Raw genomic sequence first — 15,704 nt, 5'->3', positions numbered from 1 at the left:
ATTGAGGGTCATGGAGGTTGAGTGGTATAGATTTGTATGTCTTTTTTTCTTTTCTTATTTCTGCAAGATCCTTAATTTTCCCCTCTTATTTCCTTCTCTCCCATCACATCCTAGACTCCATGGGATTCTACCCATCCTAAGTTAATCTGATTCCTCTCCCCCGCCGCCCACCAGCACCAAGCAGCAGTGATCCTCCAAGGTTGCCACTGTGCACACCCTTTCAGGTCATTCTTGCAGCCAGTGTGGAGAACCATCAAGTCCTGACATATATTCAGTATTTTGGCATTTATTGCTACACTTTTGGGGGTGATTGTTTGTATTTTATCTAATTCCTCTGTTACTGCCTAGTCTTTACCATAGTTTTTTAAGACTTCTACTCTGCTGCTTTCTACAGCCCAGGTTTTAGCGGCAGGTGAACAGTAGAGTGGCACTGGATTTTTTTTTTTTTAATTTTACGCTATTTGTAAGTACTTTGAAAGTTGTGGCACTCTCTGGCACAGTCATATGAAGATATGGGACCTGTACAGTTCTATTTGCTTTCTATGTTGATTTTATATTTTCTTCAAGGACAGAGTGAGGGAGATCCAAAAACGAAGTAATCAATATTGATCTCTAACAGTGCTTCTTCACTCTTTCCCTGTAATTAATTTATTATTTTTACCTTTATTACATGATGAAGCCATTATATATTTGTTTTAAGATAATTCAAATTCATAATTTTTACCAGCTAAAAGTAAAAGATGCTGTATCTTGGTTTCTTTTTTTTCCTTTAAGAAAATGAGGTAAGAGTAATAAAATAAAAGGGAGGAAAGGAAGAAAAGGAGAAATTAAAGAGTAAAAATAAAAGAGTAAAGATCAATGGCAACTGGTCATTGGGCATGCAGTTATCTGATTTTGAAAGCAATTTCAAAGGTGGTTTTTAAGATTTCTTTGAGTCATAATAGCAGGATTTCAGCACAAATATAGTTTCCAAAGTGAGTCTTTTTGAGATCAATACTATTTCATACTGTATTTGCATTACTAAGGTCTGTACCTCATATCTTGTGTACACATACAAACACACATTTACACAAGAGGTACTTACTTGTTTTACATTCTGGAGTTCTTCTGCCAATTGCTTCCTTTGCCTCTCTGATTCAAATAGTTTTTCCTACATTTAAAAACCAATAAATTAATAAGTTGTTATGAAGGTATCAATAAATATGATTTTTTGTTCTTTGTGTCAAAGCTTATATATTTCCCAGACATCAAATTGCTATAATTAAAAAATGTAGATCTCAGTAAATTTTCTGGCTATACACATACCATTTTTTTTTTTTTTTTTTGATAGGCAGAGTGGACAGTGAGAGAGAGAGACAGAGAGAAAGGTCTTCCTTTTGCCGTTGGTTCACCCTCCAATGGCCGCCGCAGCCGGCACGCTGTGGCCGGTGCACCGCGCTGATTCAATGGCAGGAGCCAGGTACTTATCCTGGTCTCCCATGGGGTGCAGGGCCCAAGCACTTTGGGTCATCCTCCACTGCACTCCGTGGCCACAGCAGAGAGCTGGCCTGGAAGAGGGGCAACCGGGACAGAATCCGGCGCCCCGACCAGGACTAGAACCCGGTGTGCAGGCGCCACTAGGCGGAGGATTAGCCTAGTGAGCCGCGGCGCCGGCTAGACATACCATTTTAAAGTAATTATCTTCAATATAATTGTGATATCAGTGTACTTTTTGTTCTCTCAATTTTGTAAAATCTCAAAAACTGATTTCAAAAAGAAGTCACCCAGGATCAAATGTTTAAATATCAAATAAATTCTGGAGCTATTATCACCAAAGAGCTTCCAATGTAGCAGTATCTTTATTAGAAGTTAGAAGTAAAGGTCTTTAACTATGCTAAAGAGGGCACATGAAACTAGACTGCCTATTAGTCTTCTAATTTTAGTTTATTCTTAGAAGATTATCCATAACATAAAAGATTAGTATAACTGATATATAAAATAATACTTAATGAAGTAGATGAAAGTTATGAATCTAAGTAAGATATTTTCATTCTTAAACATAAAATCAAGTCAAGCATATGCCCTTAAATGTCCAATTTTGTTGAGTATATCTTTTAAAAATTCACATTTTATTGGTTAAATAAGAAATATTGGCCGGCGCTGCAGCTCACTAGGCTAATCCTCCACCTTGCAGCGCCGGCACACTGGGTTCTAGTCCTGGTCGGGGCGCCAGATTCTGTCCCGGTTGCCCCTCTTCCAGGCCAGCTCTCTGCTGTGGCCCAGGAGTACAGTGGAGGATGGCCCAAGTGCTTGGGCCCTGCACCCCACGGGAGACCAGGAGAAGCACCTGGCTCCTGCCATTGGATCAGCGCGGTGCGCTGGCTGCAGCGCGCCTGCTGCGGCGGCCATTGGAGGGTGAACCAACGGCAAAAGGAAGACCTTTCTCTCTGTCTCTCTCTGTCTGCTCTGCCTGTCAAAAAGAAAAAAAAAATATTAAGAGTAATTATGAGCCATTTTACTATCAATTTGAACAGAAGAATTGCTTCAACCTTAAGTGAGTAGTAAAGGTTCATAGCAACATTGCAATGTTTACAAGAGGCAATCTGCTTTCTAGTTATTTCAGCTCCATCTTGTCTAAGAGGTGAAAGGAAAGTATATGAAGATGAATGTAATATAACAATCTAATGAATATGTCACAGACAAGGAGCCAAGAGACTGCTGGCTCCTAGGTTTTTATGTTCTGGCAAGTCACCTTCATTCTTGGTGCCCTACTTTTTGCATCTGTAAATGGAAAATATATCTACTTTCATTCACCTTTGCAAAGTAGTAGCAATGTGAATTTTGAAGAAAGAGTTCATGTTAAATAAACACAGTGGTTTAAAAACTCATTTTTGCAAAATAGAAATTAGTCAATGGCATACAATTATCTTGGTTTCATTTTTAATTTGTACCTTAAATCAGACATGAATAATAACAATGCCACAGGATAATGAAAAGTGATGAGAGATCATCTACATAACCTTCACTTAATAACCTGCCATTTCATGTGTATGTGTATAATACATGTAGAAACGCTGAAAATATAAATGCTACCTCAAATAAAATACTTATTATTTTGTACACTGTCTTGTATATTTCTTTAAATAATTCTTAGCCCATAGGTAGGTTTTGGTGTGAAGGTAATTATAAAATGTAGAATTTGTTTTATTTGAGATTTCAGGTATTTTTCACATTAGGATATTTTTAGTTACATTTCATGAACTTTAAAGGTGAATGCTAATTTATCAAATGATTCCTCAGGGAAGCCTTATTCAAGTGTTACATGAGCATTCTATATAAAATTTTAAATTAAAATTCCAATAGCTAAGAATTATATTCAAATAAAAACTGAAATATATCATTAAATTTAATAATGACGACCTAAGAGCCTCTGAAAATTCTGATAAATAACAAGATCAAATGGTTCACACAGAGATAAATCATATAAAAATGCTATCACATTGAGGTTGTCAACACTGGCTAAATTTTCCAATAGAGTAAGAAGAAATGATTGCTAATTAAACTCTTCATTATTTTCTTTAAAAATATGGAAAGACAGTGGCTTTGAGAATACATATTTAAAATATTCCTGTAGTAGTGGAATGTTCTTATACATTTGGAAGGGGTGTAAATTGGCAAAGACTTTTCAAAGGGAATGTGGTAATGTATATAAAAGTTTATATGTTTATATATTTTAATAAAACAATTCTACTTTTAGAGATTTATTCTGTGTATATACTTGCACAATTACTCAAAGATACACCTACAAAGCTGTTAAAGGTAGAATTAATCATCAAAAAGGAAATGACCAAATAATTTGGAATAGTATCTTTAAAAATATAGGAGGGCCATTCAGAAGAATATGGGAGATCTGTATATATTTACCCAAAAAGTATATAACTGTAACACTGAGAAAAAAAAGGCAATTTTTTAAAAAGTGAGTGTATGAAATAATTTATGTAAAGTTTATATTTATTTACTTTTAAAGACTTTTTTAAAAAGAGAGATTTATGTTCACAGCAAAACTGAGAGGAAGGTACAGATCTTTCCCATATACCCATTCTGCACACATTTATTTTTAAAAATATGATGGGCTGTGAAAAGAAACTTTCTGAAAGGTTAAATATGATATATATATATATATTTTTTTTTTGACAGGCAGAGTGGACAGTGAGAGAGAGAGACAGAGACAAAGGTCTTCCTTCGCTGTTGGTTCACCCTCCAATGGCTGCCGCAGCAGGCGAGCTGCAGCCAGCGCACTGTGCTGATCCAATGGCAGGAGCCAGGTACTTATCCTGGTCTCCCATGGGGTGCAGGGCCCAAGCACTTTGGGTCATCCTCCACTGCACTCCCGGGCCACAGCAGAGAGCTGGCCTGGAAGAGGGGCAACTGGGACAGAATCCGGCGCCCCGACCAGGACTAGAACCCGGTGTGCCGGCGCCGCAAGGTGGAGGATTAGCCTAGTGAGCTGCAGCGCCAGCTTAAATGTGATATTTTTATCAATGGTGTCTTTCAGAGGTTGGAGTAGTTAGACCAAGGTAGGAGTAAAGTTTTCTTTTTATTATAAAATTTATTTTAATAGAAATTCAATAATTAACAATAGAATTTCACTTTTGTAGTCAGAAGCAAAAATAAATATTCCTGTGTGAATTAATGGTAAATGAAGTAGCCGGCGCCGTGGCTCAATAGGCTAATCCTCTGCCTTGCGGCGCCGGCACACCGGGTTCTAGTCCCAGTCGGGGCGCTGGATTCTGTCCCGGTTGCCCCTCTTTCAGGCCAGCTCTCTGCTATGGCCAGGGAGTGCAGTGGAGGATGACCCAAAGTGCTTGGGCCCTGCACCCCATGGGAGCCCAGAAGAAGCTCCTGGCTCCAGGCTTCGGATCAGCACGGTGCACCAGCTGCACAGCACTGGCTGCGGTGGCCATTGGAGGGTGAGCCAATGGCAAAGGAGGACCTTTCTCCCGGTCTCTCTCACTGTCCACTCTGCCTGTCAAAAAAAAAAAAAAAAAATGGTAAATGAAGTAGTTATGCTGCCTTTCTTAAAGATTTGGAAAATATAACAGCTTTCTTTAAAACTATAGTTTAAATTTAATATTCTACTAAAAACAATGCAATTATATATGGAGAATCAAAATTTTTTGGTATATTTGGCACATGTATATTTCTTCCTCCTTTAAATCATATTATCTTAATTCTAAAGTACATTAGCAAACCATGATGTCCCTTAAGTATGGCCTTACCCAATTAAAAAAATGTATTTCCCAATGAACATAAAAGGATCGAAACTGTCACTGCTTGTTTCAATGGCTCCTCACCTAATTTGGTCCTTGTCACCAACAAGAGAGAAAAAAGGTTGAGAGGTAGCCAGATAAGAAGGCGTAAGCAAAAACCACTGTCATACTAAATCTGACAAGGATGTTGTGAAGTACAAATAAGTGTGTGAGCCACCTAAAAACTAACTGAACAAAGAATTTTATTTCATATTAATATTTCTTCATTAAAAATAAAACCAAGCCCAAATACATCAGAATTCAACACAGGATTAATTACTCTTTTTTTTTTTTTCAAAAAGAACTTCTATATAAAGAAGATAAATTTTAGGTTACCTTGAGTGTGTTCACTTCTTCCAAGGCATCATTTCTTTCATGCTGAAGCTTTTCCATTTCATCTGCTTCTAAAGAATCACAGGGAAGAAGCTGTCAACATTAAAATACAAGAGAAAAGTTTTGCATTAGATGCTAATTATGAGAACTAACACAAAATCCTTTGAGACTAGCCTCAGTGTTTGCACTCTAATAACAAAATGCAGTTTCTAACTTTTCAGTTATTTGATTAGATAAGAGAGAATATAAATCGGGAGCAATCTTATTCATTTAAGCTTAACCTTGTTATTTGTACCAGAATTGAGATAATAATAATAAGATATATATTATTTTGTTACCTTTATGATTCCTAACAATACAATTTTCCTTAAAAGTCCAAATTCTAAGACTCTTCATAATATCAAAAAACTTAAGAAATTAATTAACACCACAAACTATTCCCTAGAGATATTCATTCCAAGAGCGTTATACCTAAGGCTAACAAAATCAAGGTTGTTTATATGAGCCCAATAAAATACTCATCAATTATGCATCTCATTTGAACTATATGAAACATAATAGAACAGCCAAGTAGCTTAAAAAAGATTACTACACAGGAACTGTGGGCAAACTTAGTGTAAACGGTCATGTACAAGTGAATAGCAACAAAAAATAGCAGGTATGGCAATATCTCTTATGTCTAGCATGATCTGTTTGACAGTCAACACGAGGTAAAAACCAATGGAATCTAATCAGAGATAAAATCCAAGTCTAACTTCTCTATGAGAGATATAAAAGAGCTAGAAAGTATGGAAAATAGAAAGGATTAAGTGGAAAAAGTGATTGGTATGTAAGTGTGTGCTTACAGTAGGACCCTCTAGGCAAAGAAGCAAGTATAGTTTATGAAAAGACAATATAAATAATATTAAGCATTATTGGAAACTTGATCATATGTAGATGTACTGCTAAGAACTATATGTATTCAATATTGAAATAGCCCTGTCTCCATTTTATGATGAGGAAATGAGCACAGACAGGTTAGCGAAACTTGCCTAAGGCTTCACAGCTCACATATGACCATTAGACTGCCAGAGAGGTCTGACCCCATGGTCTGTGACTTTACTAACTATTCCACAAAAACCATGGTAGAATGAACGTAACTAACTCGATTTGCTTGGTGAACTTTAGGAGTCATTCTTTAAGTTTGGGAAGACATTTTTTCTCTCAACATTACTATTTTCTTTTCTCCTACCATATTAACTTTTGGGTATCTAAAGCCATTATCCATAGTTTATGTGATCTCATATTCTTCATCTGTTCATTACTCGACAAAAGAAGTACTCTTTAACAAACATAGTCATAAGAATCAGTTCCTATATTGTCCTAGATTTTGAACAGATTTTCAAAAGTAACAATCTTTCTAAAAGTGTGCTACAAAGGATATTACACTATTGCTTTGTAAAAAAGAAACTTGGATGGTAGTGGTATAGGCTTTACAAAATATTAACATTCTTTCCTACATGGTCTCCAACAGCTTTATTATGTTAATAAGCCTATGCATTCCAAATAAGAACTATAATTTAATGACTTCTACCATTTCCCCACCTATTCACCACATCACTTTAAAAAATTGTTTTGTACTAGTTCAAGGAACTTACATCTGCAGCACACGATATGGGAAACACTGCTATTCAATATTGAAATGGTTGGATTATACATTTTCTTATTATTTATTTATTTAACTTATTTGAAAGGTGGAGTTGGGGGGGGGAGGGAGAGAGAGAGAGAGAGAGAGAGAGAGAGAGAGAGATCGATCCTCCGTTTGCTGGTTCACTCCCCAAATGGCCACAATGGCTGGAGCTGGGCTGGTCCGAAGCTAAACGCTTCATTCGGGTCTCCCTCATGAGTGCAGGGGCCCAAGCACTTGAGCACCCATATGGGATGCCGGCATTGCAGGTGTCAGCTCTATTGGTTACACTACAGCACTGATCCCCACTCCTCACCCTTTTTTTAAAGCTGGAGGGAGAACCCGCATGGGTTCCTTTATTTAATTTTTTAAGATTTATTTATTTGAGAGGCAGAGTCACAGAGACAGAGGCAGAGGCAGAGGCAGAGAGAGAGAGGTCCTCCATCCACCAGTCTACTCCCAAATGGCTGCAATGGCAGCAGTTGGGCCGATCTGAAGCCAGAAGCCAGGAGCCTACCAGGGGTCTAAGGACTCAGGCCATAGCAGAGCGCTGGATCAGAAGTGGAGCAGTTTGAACCCAAACATGCGTCCATATGGGATGCCGGCACTGCAGGTAGCAGCCCTTCCCACTATGCCACAGCACCAGCCCCTAAGACTTATTTATTTATTTATTTGAAAGACAGAGTTACAAAGAGACAAAGTGACAGAGAAAAAGGGAGTTTCACTCCCCAAATGGCCACAACAACTGAGGCTGGGTCAGGCCAAAGCCAGGAGGCAGAAGCTCCATCTGGGTTTTCCACATGGGTGGCAGGGACCCAAGCAATTGGGCCATCTTCTGCTGCCTTCCCAGGTACATTAACAGAGAGCTGGATTGGAAGCAGAGTAGGTAGGAGTCTACCTGGCACTTGTAGGGGATGCAGGCAGTGCAGGCTATGGCTTAACCAGCTGCCACAATGCCACCCCCTTATTATATATTCTTATTCTAAGAAGTGAAATAGGCAAGATTTGAAGGTTTAAATACAATTTTGGATAGTAGAGCTATAGCATTTTTTTGAGCTATAACATTTTATCAAGAGAAACTACAGACTGGGATTTTCAGGTTCCAATGAGACCATAAGATTTTGAGCTTAATACAATGGAAGTAAATCATGCAAAAAAGAATCCATGGTACCATTTTGGGAGAAAAAAACACCAGATTAAACAGTTAGAACAAACCATGACTTAAAAAAATAAGTTTCATATTGCTATTGTACTAAGCAACAAAAACTTGTAGCTAGAGAACTGGCCATAGATGTTACTTTTGAATTCTTGGAAAAATCCCCTTGTGCTCACATTTAAAAAAAAAAAATATTTATTTGAAAGGCAGAGTTACAGTGAGACAGAGGTAGAGAGAGAAGACTTCCATCTGCTGGTTCACTCCCCAAAAGGCCACAACAGACAGAGCTGGGCCAACCCAGAAGCCAGGAGTCTGGAGCTTCTTCCAGGTCTCTCACATGGATTCAGGGGCCAAAGACTTAAGTCATTTTCTACTGCTTTCCCAGGCCATCGCAGAGAACTGGATTGGAAATGGAGCAGCTAGAACTCAAATTGGTGCCCAGATGGGATACTGGAACTGCAGGTGGTGGCTTTACCCGCCACACCACAGCACCAGCCCCAGTGCTCACATGTTTTAATAAATTTCTATTGAAAAATAAGGAAACAGCAGGTGAAATGAAATGTTACTATTTAATAATTCCAGACAGAAGCTTATTTTTAAGTCTACCTTTAACTCTTGAATTTTCTCATTCTAACCTTCTACATCCCTTTCCTATCTTACTCTTTTCAGCAACATTTGTGATTCTTGGGTTTCCTGACTCTTGTGAACTACTGGTAAATAACATTGTAAAGTATCTCCACTCCTGTTTTTCCAGTCTCCTTCTGGAGGTCATTAGACTGTGCTGACTAGCTCTGACCTCATGTCTATTTATTACTATTCCATCATCATAATTTTTTAAAGTTTTATTTATTTATTTGAAAGTCAGAGTTACACAGAGAGGCAGAGAGAGAGAGAGAGAGAGAGAGAGAGAGAGAGAGGTCTTCCATCCGATGGTTTACTCCCCAGATGGCCACAAATGCCAGAGCTGCACTGATCCGAAGCCAGGAGCCAGGAGCTTCCTCCAGGTCTCCCATGTGGGTGCAGGGGTCCAAGGACTTGGGCCATCTTTTACTGCTTTCCAAGGCCATAGCAGAGAGCTGGATCGGAAGTGGAGTGGCCGGGTCTCAAACCAGCACCCATATGGGACGTCAACGCTTCAGGCCAGGGCATTAACCCTCTGTGCCACAGCACCGGCCCCCCATCATAATTTTAGTTGATTTGTATCAACTCTGGAAAACCACTATTCCATTGGCCACATTTCCCCACCTTAATTAATTTTAAACAGAACAATAATTTCTGTTTCACTCTAATTTTTTATAAGGCTTTTCCTCAGGAACCCATTTGATTATCTTCACTCCTTACAAAATTGTGACTGTACTACCCTACTCACCTATCTGCATATACCAATTACCTTCTTTAAAAGCACACTACTCTGCTTACAACTTACAATTTTTTTTTGATTCATGCTAAAATATAACTCTTTTTTTTTTTTTTTTTTTTTTTTACAGGCAGAGTGGACAGTGAGAGAGAGAGAGACAGAGAGAAACGTCTTCCTTTGCTGTTGGTTCACCCTCCAATGGCCGCCGCGGCCGACGCGCTGCGGCCAGATCCGAAGGCAGGAGCCAGGTGCTTCTCCTGGTCTCCCATGGGGTGCAGGGCCCAAGCACCTGGACCATCCTCCACTGCACTCCCGGGCCATACCAGAGAGCTGGCCTGGAAAAGGGGCAACCGGGACAGAATCTGGCGCCCTGACCGGGACTAGAACCCGGTGTGCCGGCGCCGCAAGGCGGAGGATTAGCCTAGTGAGCCGCGGCGCCGGCCAAAATATAACTCTTATTATTCCTTACTTACCTCTCAAGCAGACAGAATCCCACTTAACCTTCAAAATTCACTCAAATGCCAACTGTGTTAGGAATCTTTTCTGAATGTTCAATTACTATTATGGCCTTATCACACAATGCGGTTTTACCAAAATTATTTGTGTCCACGACATTTCCTTAGAGTAAATAGTCGAGTTTTATCTATCCTAACAATATGTACTACAGCACTTAACACAATGCCATGCATACTGTAGTTATTCAATATATATTTGGTATTTTACAGGTGAGTCTTAAGGAAAGTGGTTATAAAGCGTTTACTGTCACACATACAAATGCCATTGATATCACATCTCAGTACAGGTTGAGTATCTCTAATCCAAAATACTTGGGACTGTAAGTGTTTCAGATTTTTAAGTTTTTCAGATCTGGAATAAAATATTCAGATTTTACTGGTAGGCCATACACTAATCCAAAAACCTAAGTGAACCAAATCTGAAATGATGTGATGTGATACTCAAAATATTTAGATTAGGGATGCATGACCCATATGAGTGAAACACTACTCAGTCTTATCATGTACAAGTCACTTTGATATCGTCCATTCTATGTTATTTCTATTGTTAAAATGGTGATTTGCAATTCACAGAATTGAGTTAACAAGAGTCCAGATTGTGAATTTGCAGTGTTCTCTCTGATTATAGGATAATCCATTCATGACACTTGATTAGTCTGGTAAAACCATTATAGTGTGATGGACTACAATCTGCTGTTGTTAAATTTAGATTACTGCTAAATGTGGGTTCCAACCTTGCCATTTTAGTGTATAACCTTGTGCCAGCAGCAGGTGTAGCAGTATGTGGAATTTTTAATAGAGCAATGTAGACTGAAATCACAATCAGAAAATTTTATTTTCTGTTCTAAATGCCATATTCTTCTGAACCTAAAAGTTTTGTAAAATAAACAAAAGCAGGGCTGATTTATACCTACTTAAAGAATAGCATTTCAAGAAATCTTAAGAGTGATGAACAAAAGTGACAGTGATGAACAAAAGAAGCAAGTTGCATAAGAGTACATACTCTATGATTCTATTTATTGTGAAGTTCAAGAACAGATTTTTTCTATTACAATGAGTCTTCTCTATTTCAGTAAAAAAATTTTTTTTAAATTAAGTCATCTTTACCAACCAAGAAGAAAAGAAAATGAGCACAGACTTGACTCTGTTGTTTGTGAAAATGAGATGGTTAAGGAGGTAACCATTGTGGAATTTCCCCACCTGCACAGCCAGTCAGTATCTTCAACCACAACTGATATACTTCAGATAAAGCAATACATTGTTTCTTAACACAAGAAAGATGGGGAATTACATCATAAAATAATTTTCTTTTGTTTTTTTGGTGAACCACATGACAAGCAGTGATTTCTATAGTGTTTTTTCAAATTGTAACACATCATCTATTAGTGAATTCTGAAACTAAGGTTTTAATAAAATATAACTGAATATTAAATAGGAATATATAAATGCAGAAAAGGCAAGTAATGCTTTGAGGGAACCTGCTTCAGTTATATATGTGAGTATGGGGAAAAATGTATTCTTTTGTGGATTAAAGTAAGAGAAATAAAAAAAGAGCCAAGACTTCAGAGCCTATCTTCTATGTGTTGACAAGCAGAACACAATATAAGAAATTTTAAAAGTTAATATAGTGGTTATTGCACAACATTTTGATCTGAAGCCACAAACAGGAAATTATGGGCATGTAGAACATTTTATACTAATGCAACAGCAAATTGCTTTTGCTATCAAAGTTTCACAGATTAAACACCTTCCTATCTACCCTAAAATCATACTGGCAAGAAGGAAGTAAATCACTAATTTGGAGCATAAGAATCTCTCTGCAGCTGCTAAAAAAGCTCTGCATGCTCCTACAAAGTACTCTGAAATCCCCACTTCATGGGCATGTTGTAAGCTACTCAACCATCTTTTCCCTGCCTCATCAACAATGGGTATGGCAGCTTAAAGAAATATCTGGCAGTAACGAAACAATGCTCTGCTGTCAACACCCAAATCAGCAGGAAGAAAACTATGCTCTCATACAGTCTTAGTTCTCCTCCACCAAATGTACAGAATTTGTCCTGACAAATAAGTGCCTGTGAATTCTGGGAGAAGGAGGTGTTCTCCATAGAGTTACCAAAATGGTGAGGTCTTTGGGTGATTACAACTGGCAATTTACTTAGCAGTAAAAGATTGCTTATTAAATAGGATAAAGTAATATGAAACATTAAAAAAGAGACATACATAATTTTTTAAATCAGTGGATCACTTTTTTCTCTAATAAATTGCATACTTACATGCTGCACTTCGACCACTAAATAATAAATAATATTCAAACTTCATGCAAAAAGGCATATTACTTGAAAACAGTGGACCACCATATGAAATAAAAGTGCAATTTGATTTCTAAATTTGAACTAGAAGAAGAAATTATCAGAAATATTTATTTATGCCCTTGCTTGAATTTATGGATTTAAAGTAGCATTCACGGTACTTGACCATCCATATTATAAAGAATATTTGAGGAGCCGGTGATGTGGTGCAGCAGGTTAAGCTGCCCTCTGCAGCACCTGCAATGCATACAGGTGCCGGTTTTGAGTCCCAGCAGCTCCACTTCCAATCTAGCTCACTGCTAATGTGTCTGGGAAGGCAGCGGGGGATGGCCCAAGTGCTTGGGCTCCTGCACCCTATAGGACACCTGGAAGAAGCTACTGGCTCCTGGTTTTGGTCTTGCCCAGTTCTAGCTGCTGTGGCCATCTGGGGAGTGAACCAGCAGATTAAAGATCTCTCTCTGTCTCTCCCTCTCTCTGTAATTCTGACTTTCAAATAAATAAACAAATCTTTTTTTAAAAGTAATATTTGAAGACAAAGAAAAAAATAAAACAAACAGACCTTTATTAGAATACCAGCATTTCAAAAAGGGTGCCAATAAAAGAAAAAAAATACCAAATACTTTCTGAAAATTGAAAAACAAATGAGCACAAGGTTGCCAGATATAAGAATATGTGATAATCAATTGCATTTTTAGACAAAATTAAAAAAACTTAAAATTAAATTTAGGAAGACACTTTTTTATAATGGCAATAAAGAGCATAGATAAAAAGATTAATTAACCTTACAAAAGATTATAAAACCTCTTATTGGAGAAAATATAAAATGCAGTATATGACACTTAAAAGTTATGCATAATGGGACTGGCACTGTGATGTAGTGGGCTAAAGCTCTGCCTGTGGTGCTGGAATCCCATATGAGCACCGATCGGAAGCTCCTCTTCCGATCCAGCTCTTTGGTATGGCCTGGGAAAGCAGTAGAAGATGGCCGAAGTGTTTGGGCCACTGCACCTGTGTGGTAGACCTAGAAGAAGCTCCTGGCTCCTGGCTTCAAATTGGGTCAGCTCTAGCTGTTGGAGCTATTTGGGGCATGAACCAGTGGATGGAAGACTTTTCTTTCTATCTTTCCCTTTCTGTGTCTGTAACTCTACTTCTCAAATAAATTAAATCTTTTTTAAAAAGTTATAAATAAGAAGTCAAAGTATGTTTACAGACAGGAAGAAGTAAATTTACAAACATGTTGCATCGTCCTAAAATCATCCATAAATTCAATAGAGTAAGTGTTTGGTGGAACTTATCTGGACAAGATAAGAGCAAAGAGTAGGCAGAGCAGTATTCAAAAAGAACATGGGAGATAAGAGGTTAGGGAGACGATGGTCAAGGGATGCAAACTTTCAGTAAGGGGGAATAAGTGAATAGGTCAATAATATAAAGTTATGACTACACCTATAACAATGTATTATATTGTAAAATTTTTAAGAGACTGAATTTTAAATTTTGTCACCAAAAAAAGAACAAGCATGTGAGTTTGTAATACATTAATTACCTCTATTGAGTATTACTATACAGTATACATATTCTAAAACATCATGTACATGATAAATATATAGTATTTATCATGGTTTTGTTTCCAATGATTATAAATTTTTTCATTTAAAAAAACTATTCCATAATATAAAATGTACTATAGTTTTTGATACTTATAATCATGTATTTAAAAGAAAATTAATACATAGAATTCACAAGTAAAATAAATAAAAAGGACAAGGTGGGAGAACATGTCTTACCAGTTATCAAGATTTATGAAGCCAAGAAGTCATACCAGAATAAAAAACCTAGAAATGCCCTTGGAAATATGAAACTTTATAAATGATAAAGGTGGATTGCAAATAATTCTTCTAGCCCATTAAAATAGGAATTTATATTTTTTAAGTTACTTTCAAAAATTATCAAAATTTCTATCATATTTCTATTGTTTTGATAATTCTGTACTGTTAAGTCCAAGTATAGTTCAAAATTTTCATGAAAAAAGGTAAGTTTATTTTGGTACAAAAATTTTTTAAATTCTTGCATAACTTTTTGATAACATGCATTTTCCATGATGTTACTGAAGGTTTCTCATTTACACACGGACTTCAACATTTTTAGCAACAAAATAATCTTATTTTTAAATTCCAGTTTCCGGACTGGCATCACGGCGTTAGCAGGTTAAGCCTCCATTTGTGATGCCAATATCCCTTATGGGCGCCAGTTCGAGACCTGGCTGTTTCACTTTCTACCCAGATCCTTGCTAATGCACCTGGGAAAGTAGCAGAAGAAGGTCCAAGTGCTTGAGCCTCCGAACCCATGTGAGAAACCTGGAAGAAGTTCCAGGCTCCAGGCTCCAGGCTTCAGATTGGCCCAGCTCCAGCCATTGTGGCCACTTGAGGAATGAATCAGCGGATGGAAGGCTCTCTCTCTCTCTATCCATCTCTCTCTCTCCCTCCTTCCCTCCCTCCCTCTCTGTGTAACTATGCCTTTCAAATAAATACATGCATCTTTAAAAATAAAATTTATAATGTATCAGGGCTCCATAAGTCCATTTTATATAAGACACCAAATTAGGTAAAACTTATCTATGTTATTAGAAGGCAAAAGAGTGTTTTCCTGATTTTGGGTGAGGATCTGTCAGTAGTAACTGAAAGGAACATGGAGGTAGGAGAACATCTGAGGTAACACATATATTTAGTGCTTCTTCATATAATGCTGATGGTTCAGATAATAAAATTTCATATGGCATGCATTTATGATATGAGTATTTATCTGACTGTACTTTATAGTGAGATAAAACAGATAAGGGGGCCAGCACCATGGCGCAGTAGGTTAATCCTCCTCCTTCAGCACCAGCATCCCATATGGGCGTTGGTTCGAGGCCTGGCTGCTCCTCTTCTGATCCAACTCTCTGCTATGGAAGGCAGTGGAAGATGGCCCAAGTGCTTGGGCCCCTGCACCTGAGTGGGAGACTGGGAGGAGGCACCTGGCTCCTAGCTTTGGATTGGTGCAGCTCCGGCCATTGCAGCCATCTGGGGAGTGAACCAGTGGAA

At 37.9% G+C, this 15,704-nt stretch overlaps 1 protein-coding gene across 9 annotated transcripts in view; it reads right to left on the bottom strand.

Moving 5' to 3' along the window:
• STXBP4 (syntaxin binding protein 4) overlaps nt 1–15,704 on the bottom strand; it is a 204,714-nt gene that overhangs the window by 120,298 nt on the left and 68,712 nt on the right. For all 9 annotated transcript variants that reach the window (XR_016223597.1, XR_016223599.1, XR_016223598.1 and 6 more), the window contains 2 exons: nt 5,625–5,714; nt 1,085–1,150 (listed from right to left, as the gene is read on the bottom strand). Coding sequence is in view for 5 of the 9 variants with exons in the window: in XM_008271271.5 (XP_008269493.3) it covers nt 1,085–1,150; nt 5,625–5,714 (156 nt within the window). In the remaining 4 variants the exon portion in view is untranslated. The remainder of the gene's footprint in view (nt 1–1,084; nt 1,151–5,624; nt 5,715–15,704) is intronic.

The sequence above is a fragment of the Oryctolagus cuniculus genome, chromosome 17 (assembly GCF_051225735.1).
Source record: "Oryctolagus cuniculus isolate XC-2025 breed Fujian yellow rabbit chromosome 17, ASM5122573v1, whole genome shotgun sequence".
NCBI classification, from domain to species: domain Eukaryota; kingdom Metazoa; phylum Chordata; class Mammalia; order Lagomorpha; family Leporidae; genus Oryctolagus; species Oryctolagus cuniculus.
This window is presented reverse-complemented; position numbering and strand designations above follow the sequence as displayed.